Source organism: Corvus kubaryi, unplaced genomic scaffold (genome assembly GCF_017639235.1).
Source record: "Corvus kubaryi isolate FWS band 111438036 unplaced genomic scaffold, C.kubaryi_AGA036_p1.0 66, whole genome shotgun sequence".
Classification (NCBI taxonomy): domain Eukaryota; kingdom Metazoa; phylum Chordata; class Aves; order Passeriformes; family Corvidae; genus Corvus; species Corvus kubaryi.
The window spans coordinates 34,623,707-34,642,392 of NW_024582054.1; the positions used below are offsets into that span (position 1 = coordinate 34,623,707).

Here is an 18,686-nt window from a genome sequence, read left to right on the forward strand (position 1 = left end):
CTTCAGTAAAGTCCACATGGATACTTTGAAATGGTCGGAGAGCCAACTCACGACCTCCTGAAGTTGTTTTTCTCATCACCTTCTTATTTACTTTTTGGCAAACCATACACCTTCCAGTTATTTGTTTAGCCAACCCATAAATTCCAATGCACCCATAATTCCTTAGAAAGTGATCACACAAAGCCTTAGTACCCCAATGAGTTTTTGATGCATGTTTTCTAATATTTTTCTGGTGAGTGACTTACGAAGTAACTGCCTTCCGTCAGGAAGTTTCCATTTTCCACATTCGTCTGGCCTTCTCCCCCTTCTTACGTCATTCTTTTTCCTCTGTTTCACTGAATGTTGGAGTCTCCAATTTTTCGCTCTTCGAGGCCAAAATTAACACAACCCTTTTTATCCCATTGTCTGCAGCATCCTCAGCCCCCCCGATCTGCCAAACTCCCTCCTCCCATCTCTGAGGCCATCCCCCCCGCTGTCCCCCCCTATGTACCACAGCTCTCTCTTCAGGCAATTCCAATGCCTCTAAAACCTCCAAAACAAGTCTCCCATGCATCAGCCCCTTTCCCTCTGAACCAAGCAATCCCCTTTCTTCCCAGATTTTCCCAAAGGCGTGCACCCCTCCAAAAGCGTACCTTGAATCAGTAGATGTATTTCCCTTCTTGTGTGCTAAATATTCCAGTGTGCATAGTCCCCCCCATCAAATAAAGCCTACCCTGACATTCTTTTTCCTTGTACACATCTGGAAGAACCATCTACAGATATTATTTCCTTCTGAAAGGGCTCCAGCAAACAAAAGTTAATGGTTCAGAAAAAAATCCCTGTCAAAATGCCACTTCTCAGGAGGCTGCTGTGCCAACCTTCTGGTTTCAGGTTTATGAGGGGCTAAGGAGTGGTTTGAGAGTTATTGGGAGCTAAGGAAGGCTCGATCCTGGCTGAGCAGCTGGGATTGCACGTGCAGAGATCAGGCCAGCATCTGCTGAGCACCCCAAATAAATCAGCTCCAAATTAAACCTCTGCACCCTAAAGCAGCCCAGCTGAGCAGCTCAGGTGCTCCCTGTATTTCCCAGTGCAGGAGGAAGAGGCCTTGGAGCAGTTTAAAGTCCTGCTTCCTCCCCCCCCCTTCCAAATTAACTGCCCTGACACTACTTGGTATCTCCTCAGTGCCTGCAGCTGCTTCCAAGGAGCTCCAAACAAATGAACTCTTAAACAAGGTAGGGAGCAGCTCCGGGAGAGCTGGTGCCTGGGAACAGAGGAGCAAAGGACAGAGCTGGAAAAAACTGAAGTGCAAACAGCTCCTAGTACCTCTGAAAGGAGAGAATTGAACTGTGGAGAGAATTAAAGTGTGGAGAGAGCAGCCCTGCCAATATTCTGATTATTTAGAGAGAGGGAGGTGCGGCTGCTTGGGTTCCACAGAGGAAATTGGTGGGAAAGGCTGGGACTGGCTTGGGAGGTTTGAGGAAGTTCCAGCTCAAAGCTGAGACAGAACCAGGTGGGGGGGACCTGGAAAATTCAGTCCTGCTTTTCCTTTCCCGGCAGGAAAGGGGCAGCTCCAGGGCAGGGAGCTGGGATTTGGCATTTCCAGAGGCACAGCTGAGCCTGGGCAGAGCCATCCCTGCACCCTGGCTGGGGTGAGGTGTGCCCTGAGGGAGCTGCATCACCTGTGCCCAGGGAGATTCCAGCCGGTGCCCTCCTGTCCTGCACATCCCTGTCACACACATCCCTTTGCTGCTGTGCTCCCGGAATTTGAGGCACGGGAAGGGCTCCCTTCCCCCTCCCCTGGAAGCCATCTCAGAAGCCCGAGTGGCTTCTCCTTTCCTGCCTTCTCCTTGTCCTGCTCATTGTCTCTGCTCCCTCTGGTGTTCCCAGGCAGCTGCTGGCTCTCCTGAGCCAGTTCTGAATTTTGGATTTCTTTTCCCTGCATTTCCCGCTGGGGAATGCCATCGGCTGCCTCGGGAGAGGAACCAGTGCAAGCTCCACCTCCCCTCCTCATGTCACCCTTGCGCCAGCACCTGAGGCCAACTCCGAACCCCTTTTGACTTCCAGCCCGCACGCTTTTCCCTTCCCGGTGATTTCCAAGTCATTAACTCATTCTCAGGTCATGGTTTGGGGATTTCTTTTCCATCCATTAAAGCTCCTTTCTAGTTCAGGAAGCTGGAAGTTGGGGAGGATGTGACACCTGGGATTAGAGCCCCCATTCCAGCAGCATCCATTGCACCTGAACGTTGTGCTCGAGTCCACTTTAGACTCAGCCCAGCTTTGATTAAGTCTACCAAGGCTTTTGAAGCCATGAGATGTTGCCTGGAAATCAGAAAATGCCAAAGGGGACTGGAGATCCGTGTTGGAATCACAGGATCGCTGCTGCAGAGGGGAGGTGGAATTCAAAACCCCTTGTGAAAAACGAGGTTCACTCTCCTGTGAGAATTTAAAGGGTTTAATGGAAATACAAGAAGAGACACATAAAATAAAGCAAAGGGATAACAGCCGGGTGCCTTGGCGCTCTGCCAAGAGCACCCCTGATGCTCGAGGTGAGTCCTTTTTATACCATTTTTACTGTCTGTTCTCTATTCATATTCAAACTTTTCCCGGAGCTGTTCTGCATGGTCACTCCTTGGTTCCACCTTTTTAGAGCATGCGTAGTCTTCTGCCTCGCGGTTTTATTTATTTTGATTCTTGGGGTTGGGCCCGCTAGGTAAGAGTCGATGGTGGGGTGGATCTCTTAATTCTCCAGACAGTCAGGGCTGATTGCAGCTTTGGCCTCTTTGCCCCCGGGGCAGAGCGGTGATAGCGGCTCTCGGACTCTCCTGGCCGCCCGTTCTCCGGGCAGAGCAGCCTTTGGGCCCTTTTGTTCCCTGGACAAAGCGTTGGTCAGCAGCTCCTCGGGGCTCATCCTCTGCTCGCTTGGAGGTTCTCTTACCTGCTCACACTTGCTAACATTCTTGCTAAAAAGAGAGAAAACTACATCCACACAGCAAAAAGCATTTCTAACATTATAAAATACCTACTTTAATACTTGCGAGAAGCCAATATTACAATATATGTTTATAACAGAGACCCCTCGGGGCAGTGTTTGTTTGCATGCGTTGTTGGAGGGTGGGATTTGTGGTGGAGATTTGCGCGGCGCTGTGTGTTTTGAGGGAGCGGGTCGGGGTGCGGTGCGTGTCGGTGTCAGCAGGAGGCGGTGTTTGCGTGCGGGCGGGCGAGGGCAAAAAGGGGGCGAGCGTTGGGTGTTGGGTGTTTTTTGTGGCGTGCGGGGGCAAAAGGGGAGCCCGCGTGTCTCTGTGTTGCCCAGGCTACGCTGCAGTGGCTATTCACAGGCGCGATCCCGCTACTGACCGCCACGGGAGCTTTGACCTGCTCCGTCTCCGACCTGGGCCGGTTCACCCCTCCTTAGTCAACCTGGTGTCCCGCAGCTCCCCGCGGGTCACCATATTGATGGCGGCCTTAGCTTGGACGCCCGCTCGGCACAGCGCACGGCAGCCCAGAACTCCTGGGCTCAAGCGATCCGTCGGGCTCAGCCTCCCCGGCAGCTGGGACTACAGGCGCGCGCCACCGCGCCCGGCGCTGCCAGCCCGCTCCGCCGCCGACAAGAGCTTGTGCAGCGGTGACGTCACGGAGGGCCCGCCCACGGCCGTGACGTCACGGAGAGGGGAGGAGAGCGGGCTCGCCCACGGCGCTCGCGGCGGTGACGTCACGGGGCGGGGAGCGGGATCGGCGGTGACGCCGCGGTCGGAGCGCGCGCGCCGCGCGGTGCACGCCGGGAGGCGCCGTGAGGGGTATAAGGGGAGGCGGCCGCCGCCATCTTTCTCTCGGCACCGCGCAGCCATGGGCCACCAGCAGCTCTACTGGAGCCACCCCAGGAAGTTCGGGCAGGGCTCCCGCTCTTGGTCAGTGCTGCTCCCTGCGCTCCCCGGGTTGTGGGTGCCGCCTCACCCCCATGCCTCGCTCCCCTTCCCCGGCGCCATTCCCCGCCCTCCCTCACCCGCCTCTCTGTTCCCCTCACAGCCGCGTGTGCTCCAACCGCCACGGCCTCATCCGCAAGTACGGGCTCAACATGTGCCGGCAGTGCTTCCGCCAGTACGCGAAGGACATCGGGTTCATCAAGGTGAGCCCCGCGGCAGCGGGAAGGGGCTCGGCGGTGCCGGTTCCCGCTGACTCCTCTCGTCTCTCTCGCTCTTCTTGCAGCTGGACTGAGCGCCGGGAGGATGAGGCGACAGCCAGGAGCTCCCGAGGCGTCCCAGGGCCTTCCTGATACATCTCCAGCGTCTTGGCTTAGCCTTATTTAATAAATGGTCTCCTAACCCAGCTGATCCGAGCGTGTTTTCCTTCTGTAGAGGTTGTAGCGGCTTGTGGGGGTTCTTCTCGCTACAGTGCTGCCCAGGAGTGTGGGGGGCTGCCCTGCTGTGCTCGGCTTTCCAACCTCCCACTGTCCCGGGCTGCTCCAAGCCCTGTCCAGCCTGGCCTGGAACACTTCCAGGGATGGGGCAGCCACAGTTTCTCTGAAGGGAGCGAGTTAAAGACACACTTGAGTGTGCCAGAGGTTTGGAATTAAGGCTCCCAAGCCCTTTAAAGGGGATTATAGTTGTCTGGGTGTTCTTCTGCTATTCAGTGCCATTGCTCTGCTCACACGTGGATTGCCAGATGCTGATCCCTCCTGGCTGAGTGCTCTGCAGGTCCTGTGGGAATCTCCGGGAGCCTTTGTTTTGCCCCCATGGTTATTAAATCAATGAGCAGGGAATGGGAGCAAACCCAGGTGTGCCCATAGCAAAGCTGGAGGGCTGTGGGATTATCATGGAATTCCAGGATGGTTTGGGTTGGAAGGGACCTTGGAGTCCATCCCGTTCCATGGGCAGGGACACTTTCCACCAAATCAGGTTGCCCCAAGGCCTGTCCAGTGGAAAGAGTCCCTGCCCATGGAACGGGATGGGTTTAAGGTCTCTTCCAACCCAAACCATTCCACGATTTGGGAGAAGATGTTACTGTCACCATGAGCTCACTGAGAGGGGATTAAACCCACAGTGAGGTGCAGGAGAGGAACAGCGACTCCCGGGACACTAAATAGGATCAATTCATGGTTAAAGCCTAATCACAAAAAGGGATAAATGTTTAAATCCCACTTTCTCAGATTTCTGTCTCTTCTCTGCCTTGAGCTGCTGCTATTGGACTGGGCAGGTTCCTGGGAGGGTTTCTCACTTTATCAATGTCCCAGTTCCCTGCCCAGCTGGGAGGAGGATGATGGTGAGGAAGCAGCTCCTTGCACCTGCTCCTACTAAATCCATCCACGTGTGGCACAGGGATGTGGATTTGGCATCCTTTAGGAGCTCTGCCTGGCGCTGGGCTGGGGCAGAGTTGGCTTTGCTGCACCAGGAGGTGGTTGGGCCTCTCATTTTGGAGGAGAATTGGTTAAATGCTGGTTCTTACCAGAAAACTCTTCAGTGTGAAGGTTCTGCACTAAAAAGTAAAAATATTCGGTGGTTTTGGGCTTTTCCCCCCAGTTTCTGTCGTGCACAGGGAGGGGAATCCTATGAGATGCATTTGTTGGGCTTTGGTGTGGTTCTGAAATACCAGAAAACCATTAATTGCCTTTTAAACAAAATTATTGAATTTCTGGGGGGGTTTTAACTGAGCTGTAAAATTTCAGAGAAATGCAAAATGTGATGGGAGGGTCTCTGCAGTTCCCACTGCTGTGTCCCAGCTTCCCTCCTGCCACCTCTCGGAGGTGCTTGAGGCACTTCCCAGTGGGAAATCCATGTTTTCCCCAACCTGTTGGACACAGGAGGATGCTCCTGTGGTGGGTGCCACTGAGAGCCTTGGAAATGGTAGCAGTGTTGGAATTCTTTGGATTCTCAGAGCTGCTCAAGCCAGGCAGGGAATTGTGGATATTTGTCCCTCTTTCCTGAGCAAAGCTTCTTCCTGATGGCAGAAGGGATTTGGGATCACTTTCCCTGTGCTGCCCCTGAAGCTCCTGAGGATCTGGGCATCAAATCTGTGCCAGAACATTTTTATCCTCATGATGGAAAACAAAAATAAAACAAATAGCTGAGGGTGGTTAATGGCAAAGCAAATCCCTATTGAAACTGAAGCTAAAATACGTTTTTAAATCACCTTGTAAGCATTCAAATATGGACACCTAATTTTGTAAAAGCCTTAAACCTCCTCTACTGCTCCCAGCTTTTCAGTCTGGGGAGAAAGTGGTGTAGGACAAGCTGTAATTCCTTTTTACCTCATTGCTGCCTTAACCAGGTATTTATTGCCCAATATACAATGAAGATGAGGTGACAAAACCTTGAATTTCCTGAGCTCAGCGTGAAAATTGCGCTTCGTTCTCCCCAAAGCCGGTGGCTCCGGAGTCTCTGGAGGTTCGTGGATGCGAAGCTCGAACTTATTTGGATGCAAAACGATTTATAAAGAGCTGCTGATTCCCCTGAAGAACAGGTGAAATCCAAATCCACTTCGAGGGCTTTGCATTAATAGTGAACAGCTAATAAATGTTTTCCTTCAGGGAAATAAAATGTCCTGCTCGGAGCCAAGGAAAAGACAGTGATGCCTCGGCTTTGGGAGAGATGAGCTTCCAACTGCTGGAATTGAGTTTGTAGGGGATTTGCACTGCTGAAACCCCACCAAATTGCAGTGGATTATGCACCAGATAAAATCTACACCTGTCAGAGGCCCCGGGAGGAATTTTAAAGGCTTTGGGTAAAACTTTGGCTTCTCAGCTCATCCCGAGGCTGGAAAAGGAAGCTGGCAGTGCTAGGGTAGGAAAGCAGTGCCATTCCTGCTGGGAATACCTGTGCCTCCTGCTGTCCCTCCTGTGCTTATGGGACCTGGCTGGGGGTGATCTTCAGCCTCCTTCCCTTCTCCCAGCATCTCCAGGTGAGTTCCGGGTGGATCCCAATCATTTGGATCAGGAGTTCCCCTCCCCGGCTGTGAGACTGGGATAACACTTTTAGCTTGACATTCCCGAATTCCTGCAGAGGTCGAGCTCCACCTGGGGAAGATTGGAGGCTGCAGGTGATGCTTGGAGTGACACCGAGTTTAGGGCTGTCCGGAATTCCAGAGCCAAGCTGAGGGAAAGAGACAAACCCAAACATGGAAAGGAAGGAAACCTGCGGAGGGTGGGAGCAGGGATAGGCAGCCTGAGAGGATACAGGGAGTTTATCCGAGCGCACAGGACCGGGAAGGACCCTGAGGGAATTAAATCTGCCCAGGGCCATCAAGGGTGACAAAAAAGGCTTCTAAAGTTGCCCTGGTGATAAAAGAAAGAGCAGGGAAAATGGGGGTCTTCTCCTGAAGGGAATGAGACGGAGGGCTGGAGCCAGGCTGGGAGAGCTGGGAATGTTCACCTGGAGAGGAGGAGGCTCCAGGAAGAGCTCAGAGCCCCTTCCAGAGCCTAAAGGGGCTCCAGGAGAGCTGGAGAGGGACTGGGGCCAAGGGATGGAGGGACAGGACACAGGGAATGGCTTCCCAGTGCCAGGGCAGTGCAGCATTCCCGAAGCCAGCGCAGCATTCCGGCTCCAGGAGCTGCTGCTAGATGGCAGCGTCTGCCTGCAATTCCTGCTCCTTGCTGTGTCCGTGAATCCCAGCTTCGCTCCGCGAGCTGGAGCATGCTGGTTTGTCCTGCGGATTCCCTGTCCTTGCTTTCGTTTGAAAAATCCCAATATTTTGTATCCTTGATGCTGGACAGCAGGATTGGGGCAGAGCCGAGCTCTCCCCGCTCCCATTTGAGTCTTGGGTGACATTGGAAGTAAAAGTCCAGCTCCTGCCTTTCCTTTCCTTCTGGTTTTGGTCCCTTGGTGTCATTTTGGGGTGAAACTTTAAAATCCCACCCAAACCAGGCAGGAGCTGTTTATCCCTGCCCAGGTTATCCCTGATTTCCTCCTGCTTCTTCACCAGCCCGGGCAGAGCTCTCCTCATCCTCACTGGCACCCCAAATATCCCTGACCTCAGGGCTTTTATCCATAAATTCATTTTAGAGGAGTCCAACTCAGTCGGTGACATTTGGGTGTCACTTCATGGGGCCAAAAGCTGCGTTGAGCTCGAGGGAAGCATCACTCCTGTATCCAGCACAGCGGATTTGGATAAATCCCATGGATTTCTCCCAGCTGATTCCCGCAGGTGAGCAGCACCAAGCTGGAACTGCAGTGATGCTCACAAATCCCAAATTCCTTTATAATTTTATTTATTCCTTTAGCACAGTCCTTTGCCAAACCTTCCCCATCCCAGTGCTGGGATGAGCCCCTGGGCACAGGGGGCTGTGCAGGAAAACTTTTCAGGAAGAATTTCCCCATGGAAAGGGTGCTCAGGCCTTGGAATTGGCTGCCCAGGGAGGTTTGGAGTGCCCATCCCTGGAGGTGTGCAAGGAATTCCTGGAGGTGGCACTCAGAGCTCTGAGCTGGGGACAAAGTGGGCATCGGGCACAGCTGGGACTCGATGATCCCAAAGATCTTTTCCAACCTCAGTGACTCCATGACTCTGCTCCGAGCGTTTAACAGCATCCAGGAAAGGCTGGGCAGATGGGATCAGCCTGTGTGGTGAGCTGAAGTGCTTCTAAATAAAACATTCCCAAAGGCTGGCAGGAGGCACCGGCGGCTTGAATTCACGCCTCTTGCTGGGAGTGTGTTCCTTGCAGACAAGGTTTATTTATGGCCTGGAAAAATCTATTTCCATCCCAGTCATTTCCATAACTGAGTATTTATGCCAACAGCCACGGAATGCTCCTCGACTCAACGGAGAAGTATTTATTCAGTTAGGAACGTTTACTTGTTTCGTGGGAAAACTGCCTTAAACAAACTTAAAAATCCAGTCGGTGCCTTGCCCATTAGTGGGATTGCCGTGGTTCCCCCGGCGTTGGCTTGCTGAGCGATGGATAATGTTGGAATTATCATTCTGGCTTTAATCTCAGAGAGAGTCGGTTTAGATGGGATATGGGGAAGGAATTCCTGGCTGGGAGAGTGGAGAGGGGCTGGGCTGGAATTGCCAGAGCAGCTGGGGCTGCCCCTGGATCCCTGGCAGTGCCCAAGGCCAGGCTGGACATTGGGGCTGGGAGCAGCCTGGGACAGTGGGAGGTGGCCCTGCCCATGGAAAAGGGCTAGAATGGGATGAGATTTAAGGTCCCTTCCATCCCAAACCAGTCTGGGATGAACAGGCTGCCCTGGGCAGGCGTGGAGTTCCCATTCCTGGAGGGATTTAAATCCATGTGGATGTGGCACTTGGGGACACGGGGCAGTGGTGGCCTTGGCAGTGCTGGGGGATGGTTGGACTCGATCTTAGAGGTCCATCCAGTACTACCCTGGGCAGCTGGGCCACAGCTGGACAGCGCTTTCCATGAAGGAATTTTCCCCAGTATCCACCCTGAGCCTGCCCTGGCCCAGCCTGAGGCCGTTCCCTCTCCTCCTGTCCCTGTTCCCTGCCAGCAGAGCCCGACCCCCCCGGCTGCCCCCTCCTGTCAGGGACTTGTGATTCTGCATCCCTGGAGAGGCCGCAGCTGCCCCTCCTCTCCCTCTGTGCAGCTCCAGCTTCATCCCACAGCCCTGCTGAGCTGCTCCCTATGGATTTGTGTCATTTTCTTCCGGCATGAGGTTGGAAGAGGCTTCTCAGGTGCTGATGGAGGCTTAAGGTTAAAATTTCTGGGAGTGAGGGGCCCTTGTTGGTGTCCTGACAGCTCCTGCTTGTGCTGGTGAAGAAATCCAGCTCCAGACCCGCCGGTGGGATGCTCCCCCAGCCCTCAGCATGGAGAGTTTGTAGGTGAGCTCTGAGAGCGGAAATCCATGCCAAAGCTTGGGATTTCTTTGATGTGATCCCATAAAGAGCTGGAATCCTGACTGGTTAAAGATTCCTGCTTTGCAGAGGGGCTTTGATCATTCAGCCCTATCTCCTTGCTCCCCTCCATCCTCCTCCTCCATCCCCCTCCCCTCCCCCCGTGCCTGCGGTGGCTCTGCAGAGCTGAGATTTTGTGTGGAAAATGGGAGGATTTGAGCTGGGATCTCACCTGTGCTGCACAAACCCCCCCTAACCAAGCACCTGGGATCCTCCCACGCCTGCAGAGCCTTCTGGTGCCTCAGCGACTTTGTGCTTCTCCATTAACTCCCATGAAAAGATGGGAAAAGCAGGGAAAACCCTGGATCCAGCCCTACCTGGGGCTTGGCTCTGCTCAGGACTGAGGTTTTTTTTGTTCAGATGATTTTCTTGGAGCTCTGGGACCAGAGAGAATATTTTTCTCTCTCTCTGTGTGCGTGTGCAGCATCATTCCTCACGCTTTGAGGGTGGTGAACACCACCCAAATCCTGAAAAATAAATGTTCTGTGGCTTGGGAGAGTAGAAATCCCTCTGGAATGATGTCCTGAGTTTATGGCCCCGTGTCTGGAGCCCTGGAGTGCTCACAGGAGCCATGATTCCCTTGCTGCTTCCCAGGGTTTGATGGAAGTTGTCACAGCAGCTGGTGACACAAAATCGATCCCAGCTCTGTTATCCCCTGCAATATCCTCCATTATTCCCTGCCGGAATTGCAGCCAAGGGCTCAGCTCTGCTGGGCTTGTGGAATTTGGGCTCCCATGGCTCATCCCTGAAAGATTCTGTGGGATAAAGTGGGGCCCACAACTCCGGGTGTTCTCAGGGAAATATTTTTGGGTCTGAGTGTGCATCACTCACAGAGCTCGTGATGAATTTTGGGTGGATGTGGGATGTTTCCACAATTTTGGGGTTGTTTGGGTTGGATTTGAGCGGTTGGGATGGGGAGGGGTTGCCCCATCCCTGGAAGTGTCCCAGGCCAGGTTGGACAGGGTTGGAGCAGCCTGGGACAGTGGGAGTTGTCCCTGCCCATGGCAGGGGTGGGATGGGATGGGATTTAAGATCCCTTCCAACCCAAACCAGTCTGGGATTCCACATTTTCATGATTCCATTCTATCCCAGAGCCTGGCCACACTCCCTGCTGCCCCCACACCGGCCCTGATGCGCTTTGGGATTTCACATTTACAGGTTTTGGATTTATCTCTTTGCAACCGAGGGGAAATCACGTCAAGGGATCCGTTTGGTTTGCAGAGGGGTTGTCCCAAAAACACTGGGACAAAAATACTGGGAAGGGGTGGTGAAAAGGATGGAATGATGCCTCCCTTCCCAAAGGCTGTGGATGTCCACAAAAAAGACACAAAAATTTTCCCTTTTTGGGCTGAGAACTGATCAAAGTTTGGCTGAAAACTCCGTTTTTGAGGTAAGGGATGAAGAACTGACAACCAACCTTTGGATGTTTTATCACAGAGCAGCAGTTTTATCTCATCCCTGCCAGTGCCCGCTTTCAAAATACACATCAGGGAGATGATGGGACTCTCCCACTTGGAGTTTTGTGCCCTAAAAGGGTGTCCCCTTCTCCTTTTGGGGCGACTCTACGTCCCAAAACCCCACAGAGCACCTGCAGTGTGGCCAAACTGGGATTCTCCCTTTCCCCAGCCTGGGTTGCACTGTGAGTTCCAGACCCCAAACCTGTGTCTTGAGTGCCAGAAAACGGAATAAAAGACCAAAAAGTTTAAAAGAACCATAATTTCCTTGGTGCTTTCCTCCCCCAGGGCTGAGCGGGTGGGCAGGGATTGGGATGGAAAGGGCTCTGAGCATCCCAATGGGGTGAAGGGGGCTGGCTTGGGGCTCTGAAATGGGATTTCGAGGGCGTGAACTGGCTGGTGACTGAACACGAGGGAATTTTTTTCCAGATAAATAGATGAGCACGTGTCCAGGTGTGTGTTTCTCCTCCCAGGATGAGCAAAACCTCAGGATATGAGTCCTGGGGTGACCTGTTTGCTCCCAGCCTGGAGGGAGCTGTTCAGTGTCCTGCCCTCACAAGGTAACTTTAATTACTTTAAAACAAATCCACATTCCAGGCTTTTTTGGGGGGGCTTTGATGAGTGGATTTTCCTCTCTGCAGAGGGCTGAGGCAAAGCCAGTAAATAAAAGTCTGGATGGCTGCGACTGGAAAGGTCTCGGAGCGTCGGGAGGGAAGGGAATGGATTGATTTATGATTTTAACAAGCCTGGCTGGGTCGGGAGTCGTGCCTGGATGGGTTTAAAAGCAGGAGGAGATATTAATCAAAATTAAAGCTGCTCTAAGCCGCTCTCTGAGCCGCTGGGCCGGGTCCTGCCTAATTGATTCCAGGCCTAAAGCAGGCCTGGCCCTGCAGAGCCAGCCTGGAATGAGGGGCTCGGGCTTGGTGCCAGCTGGGGAAGCAGAGGGCTGGAACAAGGGGAGTAATGAGGAATAACTGGGATCACTCGGAGGCGCCGTGCTCCTGTCCCCTTGGATTAGGCCGTGTGGGAATGATTAATGGGAACACGGAATGAGGAGCGGAGGGGACATTTGTGGAGCTGCAGCTGAAATCCCAGCCTGCCAAAGGTCAGGAGCGCTCGGATAGGGAACTCCAGCGCTGGAAAATGATATTTGGGGCACAAGTGTGGCTTTGAGCCCTCAGGGCTGGCCTGGGTTGAGCTGGAAAAGCCCCACTGAGCTGCTGCCTCACCTCATTCCTGCATTCTGAGGGAAAACTCCTCAAAAATGCTGTGCAGCGGGGTGTGGATGGAGCTTCCCCCCACCTGGGTGAGGTTACAGAGCAGTTTTGGCTGGAAAAGGCCTCCAAGATCGTCGAGTCCAAGCTGTGACCCATCCCCACCTTGGTTTTCCCGACATGAGGAATCTCTGGATGTTCTCCGAAGTCAGGGAGGGGCAGTCCCTCCTTCCATGGCCTGGGCTCTTGGGATGGTGCAAAAATTCCGGGAGGCTTTAATGCAAATCTCCACATCTTTTCATCCGGAATCCATGTTTTACATATGGAAAAGAAGAGGAGCGGCTGAGGGAGCTGGGAAAGAGCTGGAGAGTTCCTGAGGGAGCTGGGAAAGGTCTGGAGAGTTCCTGAGGGAGCTGGGAAGGGGCTGGAGAATTCCTGAGGGAGCTGGGAAAGGGCTGGAGAGTTCCTGAGGGAGCTGGGAAAGGGCTGGAGAATTCCTGAGGGAGCTGGGAAAGGGCTGGAGAGTTCCTGAGGGAGCTGGGAAGGGGCTCAGTCTGGAGCAAAGGAGGCTCAGGGGGGACCTTGTGGCTCTGCACAAGTCCCTGACAGGAGGGGGCAGCTGGGGGGGTCGGGCTCTGCTGGCAGGGAACAGGGACAGGAGGAGAGGGAACGGCCTCAGGCTGGGCTCAGGTTGGATGTTGGGAAAATTCCTCCATGGAAAGGCCTGTCAGGCACGGGAACAAGGGTGACCTAATTTTGGCCTTCCAGTACCTGAAGGATCCAACGAGAAAGACGGGGAGAGACTTTTTACAAGGCCTGGAGTGGCAGGAAAAGGGGAAATGGATTCAAACTGACAGAGAATAGGTTTAGATGGGATATTGGGAAGGAATTGCTGGCTGGGAGGGGCTGGGCTGGAATTGCCAGAGCAGCTGTGGCTGCCCCTGGATCCTTGGCAGTGCCCAAGGCCAGGCTGGACATTGGGGCTGGGAGCAGCCTGGGACAGTGGGAGGTGGCCCTGCCCATGGCAGGGGTGGCATGGGATTTAAGGTCCCTTCCATCCCAAAGCATTTTGGAATTCTCTGATGACTCCATGCTGGATTTCAGCTGGATGGATTTGGGCACATCTGATTATTTTAGGGACACCCTTGGTGGGGCAATGCCAAGCTCCAGAAGAAACAAGGAAAACGAGGATATTTCAGGATGTTAATGCTTGATTTTGTCACCCTCTCGTCCCATTCCAGGGAAAGGGCAGCGTGCCGGGATCGGGAAGAGCTTCAGCTGCAGCCTCGTGCTGATGTGGGATATTTTTTGCTCTTGGAAAAGCCAATCCTTTCCCTGCAAAGCACAACGGCCTCGGCAGCGAGTGACAAACCCGCCTCTCACGTGCACAGCCGGTTTTGAAGGGAATATCAAAGCTGCCAGATCCAAAAAACACCGGGATAGCAGCTGTGGAAGGAGCAGTGATCCTGTTTCCTCCCTTCCCAGGAGCTGCTCGGCGAGGGAGGCTGAAAAATGCTGCTCCATCCATTCCGTCTTCCCAGAGACCGACGGAAAATGCCCCGATCCAGCCTGATTTTTTGGGAGAAAACCCAGCTGGATTCCCACAGCTCCATCAGGAATTGGGAGTGCAGAAAGGCACCAAATCTGCTCTAAAAAAAGGGAATTTCTTGGAGCTGGAATTGCTGATGGGGGTTAAGCACCCCGCATCCCAATGGGATAACAGATAAGGATGGTGCTAAGCAGGCAGGTGCTAATTAGGGTAATTAATTACTGCTGCCTCCGGTCATTAAGGGCGGGGAGGGGCTCATCCTAAAGGATCAGCTCCAGGGAAAAGGAAATGCCCTTTAGAGGGATGTTTATTGCTTCCCAAATCCTTCCTGCTTTTCCCAATCCCAAATTCCCAATCCCATTCCCCGAGGCTCTCTCATCCATCGCTTCACCAGGAATGCCCAAAAAACTCCTTTGGATCCAAAACCCAACAACTCCTGATAAAGCTACGGGTCAAGTAGATTTTTTTTCCCAGCAAAACTCCAGGAGAAGGGAGAGGAGGATGGGAAGGGGTGAATTCCAGGGAAAATCAGGAAAATCAGCCGTCCTGGGAGCCCGGAAAGAGGCCGGGACTGTTTGAACATTCCAACCAACAGCTCCTCAACACAGAAATCTTCTCCCAGTTTTCCTGCATTTATTCCATGCTGGCTCTGCTGGTAGAGCCTGAATCCTCCGTGGCCGCCCTGGGAGCCGGGAGTTTCCATGGATTTTTGTAGCCTGAGCTGAAGTTTGGGTGTTCCAAGGGGAGCAGATCCCTCGGGGGTTCCTTAACGTTCAATTTCAGTTCATTTTAATTAATATTTCTAGCGATTTCCAGCAATGCAGAGTCACCTCCAGATGTTTAAACCACCAGAGGGCAGAGATAGATGGGATATTGGGAAGGAATTCCTGGCTGGGAGGGAAGGGAGGAATAGAATTCCCAGAGAAGCTGTGGCTGCTCCATCCCTGGAAGTGTCCCAGGCCAGGTTGGCCAGGGCTTGGAGCAGCCTGGGATAGTGGGAGGTGTCCCAGGGCAGGGGGTGGGATGAGTTGGGATTTAAGGTCGGTTCCAACCCAAAGCATTCCATAATTCCGTGATTCCTTTGCTTGTGAGCTTTTGAAATCCCATTTATATCCAGCTCCTTGGCTGGCATGGAATATTCCCAATGAGATGGAAACAGATGCAATGAATGTCAATTCCTTGAAATTCCAAGGGAATTCCAATAGAGCTGGGCCAGGAAAAGGACTTTTGGGGAATTTTGTGGACATTTAAAAAACATTTTATAGGGATGATGGGTGTGCTACATCCAAGGATGGGAAGGGTGGCGGGAATAAATCGGGATGCCTTGGATAGGGTGGGACCTGAGCCTGGCATCAGGAATGTGGAAAAAAGGGTGGAGAAAGTGTGGCTTGGGATGGGGTAAAACCAATTCTCTTCCCAAAGCTGGTGTGGGGATTTAGATATGTGGGAAAGGGGGAATGGAATCCTTCTTTGGCTTTTTCTTTCCCTATTAAAGTGTCCTTTCCTCAACCCCCCCGTTCTCCCACTTTTCCCCCCTCCCGATTTTCTCCCACATCCCATGGGATTGTGAGGGGCTGTGCCTGGGATAAAAACCCTGCTGGATGCTGAATCCCCTGGATGCCGCGGGCTGGGATTTGGGAGGGCAGGCATCAGTAGATGGAGCTGTTTGTTCACATTTCCCGGTGATTTCCAGCGCAGCGGGATGCGGAGCCGCCGGCATTCCCGGCCTTTGGAAAGATCCCGTGTCCATCCTGGAGTGTCTCATTCCAGCTGTTGGGAGTGCGGCGTGAAGGCTGAACTTCCCTGCCCGATTTCCCAGGAAAGCAGAATATTCTTGGAATAAATGTTTGAAGTATTTCTAGAAAACCTCTGTAGTGAAGGCTGGGTGGGGGGACGAGAGCAGGAGCTTCCCTTGGATATTTGGGAATGTTCAGGTTGGATATCCGGAAAAATTCCTTCATGCAAAGAGTGGTTCGACGCTGGAAGAGGCTGCTCAGGGAAGTGTGGAGCCACCATCCCTGGGAATATGCAAAGAAAACCTGGGATTCGGTTCAAGGTTGGGCTTGATGATCTTGGAGGGCTTTTCCAATCAAAATTATCCGTTTTTAATTAATTCATGAGAGAATTTATGAATTTTCTATGAAATAATTACTTCACGCTCGGTCCTGTGCATCTGGGGTGGGTCCAGGCAGAGGGTTCAGTGTGCTGCTGCCGGTGGGATTCCCTCTGCTGCCGGAAACAGCTCCTTAAGGAAAAGGAGTTTTCCCAGTTTAGGCATTTATTTGTGGGATTTTGGGATTGTCTTTTCCAGCCAAAGCATTGGAGAATCCTTTGGAGCTGCAGGGTTGGCTTTGGCTGGGACTGTGGAGCAGCGGAAAGATTTTGGGTGCTGCAAAATACACATGGAATGAGCAAATGATTTCCTTGGAAAAGGCTGCTTTTGCCCTTTTTCCCTGTGCCATTCCAGCTGTGTAATTCCAATGGCTCTGTGGATGGACTGATCCCAAAGGAATTGCTCTAAATACAGGGAAAGGCTTCCCAGAGAAGCTGTGGCTGCCCCTGGAAGTGTCCAAGGCCAGGTTGGACATTGGGGCTTGGAGCAGCCTGGGATAGTGGAAGGTGTCTCTGCCATGGAATGGGATGGAATTCCATGGGATTTAAGCTTCCTTTAACCCAAACCATCCCTGATTTCCAGGAAATATGTGGCAGATGTGCAGGAATGCTGAGGATGAAGTGTTGGGAGACGCCGGAAGATCCAGCCTGTCATAAACCAAAGTGTCCTACTGCCTCCAGCAGGTCATGGATCAAGTATTAGGATTTCTGGAAAGCAGGGAATTATTTCTAATGGGATCCTTCCCCAAAAAAATCCCGAAGTGCTGAGGAAGTTTTTGGGAGGGAAGAGTTGTCTGGGAATCCAGGATGGCTCGGGGGGTTCAGCATGGGGTTGGCAGGGAATTGCCTGGGAGTGGTGCAGGATAGGGTTTGGAAAAACTGTGCCTGAGCTCCCTGATCCCATCGTGCATCCAAGAAAATGGCTTTTCCATCCATTTCTGGGGAGCTGGGAAGCAGAAGCAGGGATTTGAGCTGTGTGCTGCTGATTTATGGCAGAGCTGGAGGGGAATTCCCTCCTCAGTTCAGCACCTGGGGCTGATTTAGGGAATTCAGCAGCCTCAGGGAGAAACCCCGGGAAAGGAAGAGCTTGGAGATGCTCAGGATCCTCCTGGAATCCCAGGATCCATCGCTGAGGTTGGGAAAGCCCTCTCAGAGCATCCAGCACTGCCAAGGCCACCGCTGCCCCGTGACCCCAAGCGCCACATCCACACATCTTCCATCGGTTTTTCCCACATCCCCCAAACCTCCCAGGAAATCCCTTTTTCTGGAGCTGGGAATTGCTGTCACTTGGAGCTGGAGAGGCAGCTTTCCTCAGGAAGGCTGTGGGGGGATCTTCCCTTTCCAGTCCCAGGAATAGCCCAGGTCTAAATTCCCTGCTCATTTATCTGCTTTTATTCCCGAATTCCTCCTGAACGCTTCCCTCTTGGAATGATGCAGACTGGAGGGCGTTTTGCTCCCAGCTGGATAATGTTCCATAATGGGTGTGATCCCAAGAAAGGCTGCAGAGGATTTTTCTGAGTTGAACAAACTTTTTTAGGGAGGTGCTGAGCCCTCCCCGTTGCTGGATCCCTGTGGTTTGGAGCTGCAGCCGGATTTTCCAGGGGTGGGTTCGGTGTCGACGGGAGAGGGGCTGGAGCTTCCCATGGAAAGGTTCCCTTTGGAGATTCAAGGTTTTTCCTTGGCTTTTCCTGCCTCCAGCTCAGCGATCCCAGCACAGGGAGGATGTGGAGCTGCTGGAGTGAGTCCAGAGGGATGGAGCAGCTTTCCTGCCGTGGGAAAGGCTGGGAAAGTTGGGGATGTTCACCTGGAGAAGAGAAGCTTTGGGATGGCCTGAAGGAACTATGGGAAAGATGGAGAGAGAGGATTTCCAAGGGATGGAGGGACAGGACAAGGAGGAATGGATTCAAACTGCCAGAGAACAGGTTTAGATGGGATATTGGGAATTGGGAATTGCTGGCTGGGAGGGTGGGGAGGGGCCGGAATGGAATTGCCAGAGCAGCTGTGGCTGCCCCTGGATCCCTGGCAGTGCCCAAGGCCAGGCTGGACATTGGGGCTTGTCCCCACATTAATGATGAGCAGGAAAGATGGGAAAAACCCTCATCCCAGTGGGAATTGTCCCTATCCTGAGCAGTAGGGTCAGAATAAACGCCTTTAAAATCCCTTCCCTCATCCCAGTGGGAATTGTCCCTATCCTGGGCAGTAGGGTCAGAATAAACCCCTTTAAAGTCCCTTCCCTCATCCCAGTGGGAATTGTCCCTATCCTGGGCAGTAGGGTCAGAATAAACCCCTTTAAAATCCCTTCCAGCCCAAATGATTTTTCCATCCCGACATCCTGAAAATCTTGGAGCCCTTTTCAGCAGAACTGAGCTCCCTGCTCTGCTCAGCCAAGGATTTGCCCAGAGGGAAGATCCCAGTGAGTTTTAGGGATGCTGGCAGCGCTTGAGGCTGGGGGCGTGTGGGATTTCTGGCTGTTAGCGGATATCCCTGTGGATATCCCTGTGGATATATCCATGGATATCCCTATGGATATACTGTGGATATCCC

The 18,686-nt window shown here is 52.9% G+C and overlaps 1 protein-coding gene across 1 annotated transcript; it reads left to right on the forward strand.

Moving 5' to 3' along the window:
• Window positions 1-3,684: 3,684 nt before the first annotated feature.
• Window positions 3,685-4,307, forward strand: RPS29 (ribosomal protein S29). The gene is made up of 3 exons (XM_042047979.1): window positions 3,685-3,884; window positions 4,003-4,102; window positions 4,183-4,307. Exons 1-3 carry the CDS (start codon window positions 3,823-3,825, stop codon window positions 4,189-4,191), a joined length of 171 nt encoding a protein of 56 aa, XP_041903913.1. The 5' UTR covers window positions 3,685-3,822; the 3' UTR covers window positions 4,192-4,307.
• Window positions 4,308-18,686: the final 14,379 nt, after the last annotated feature.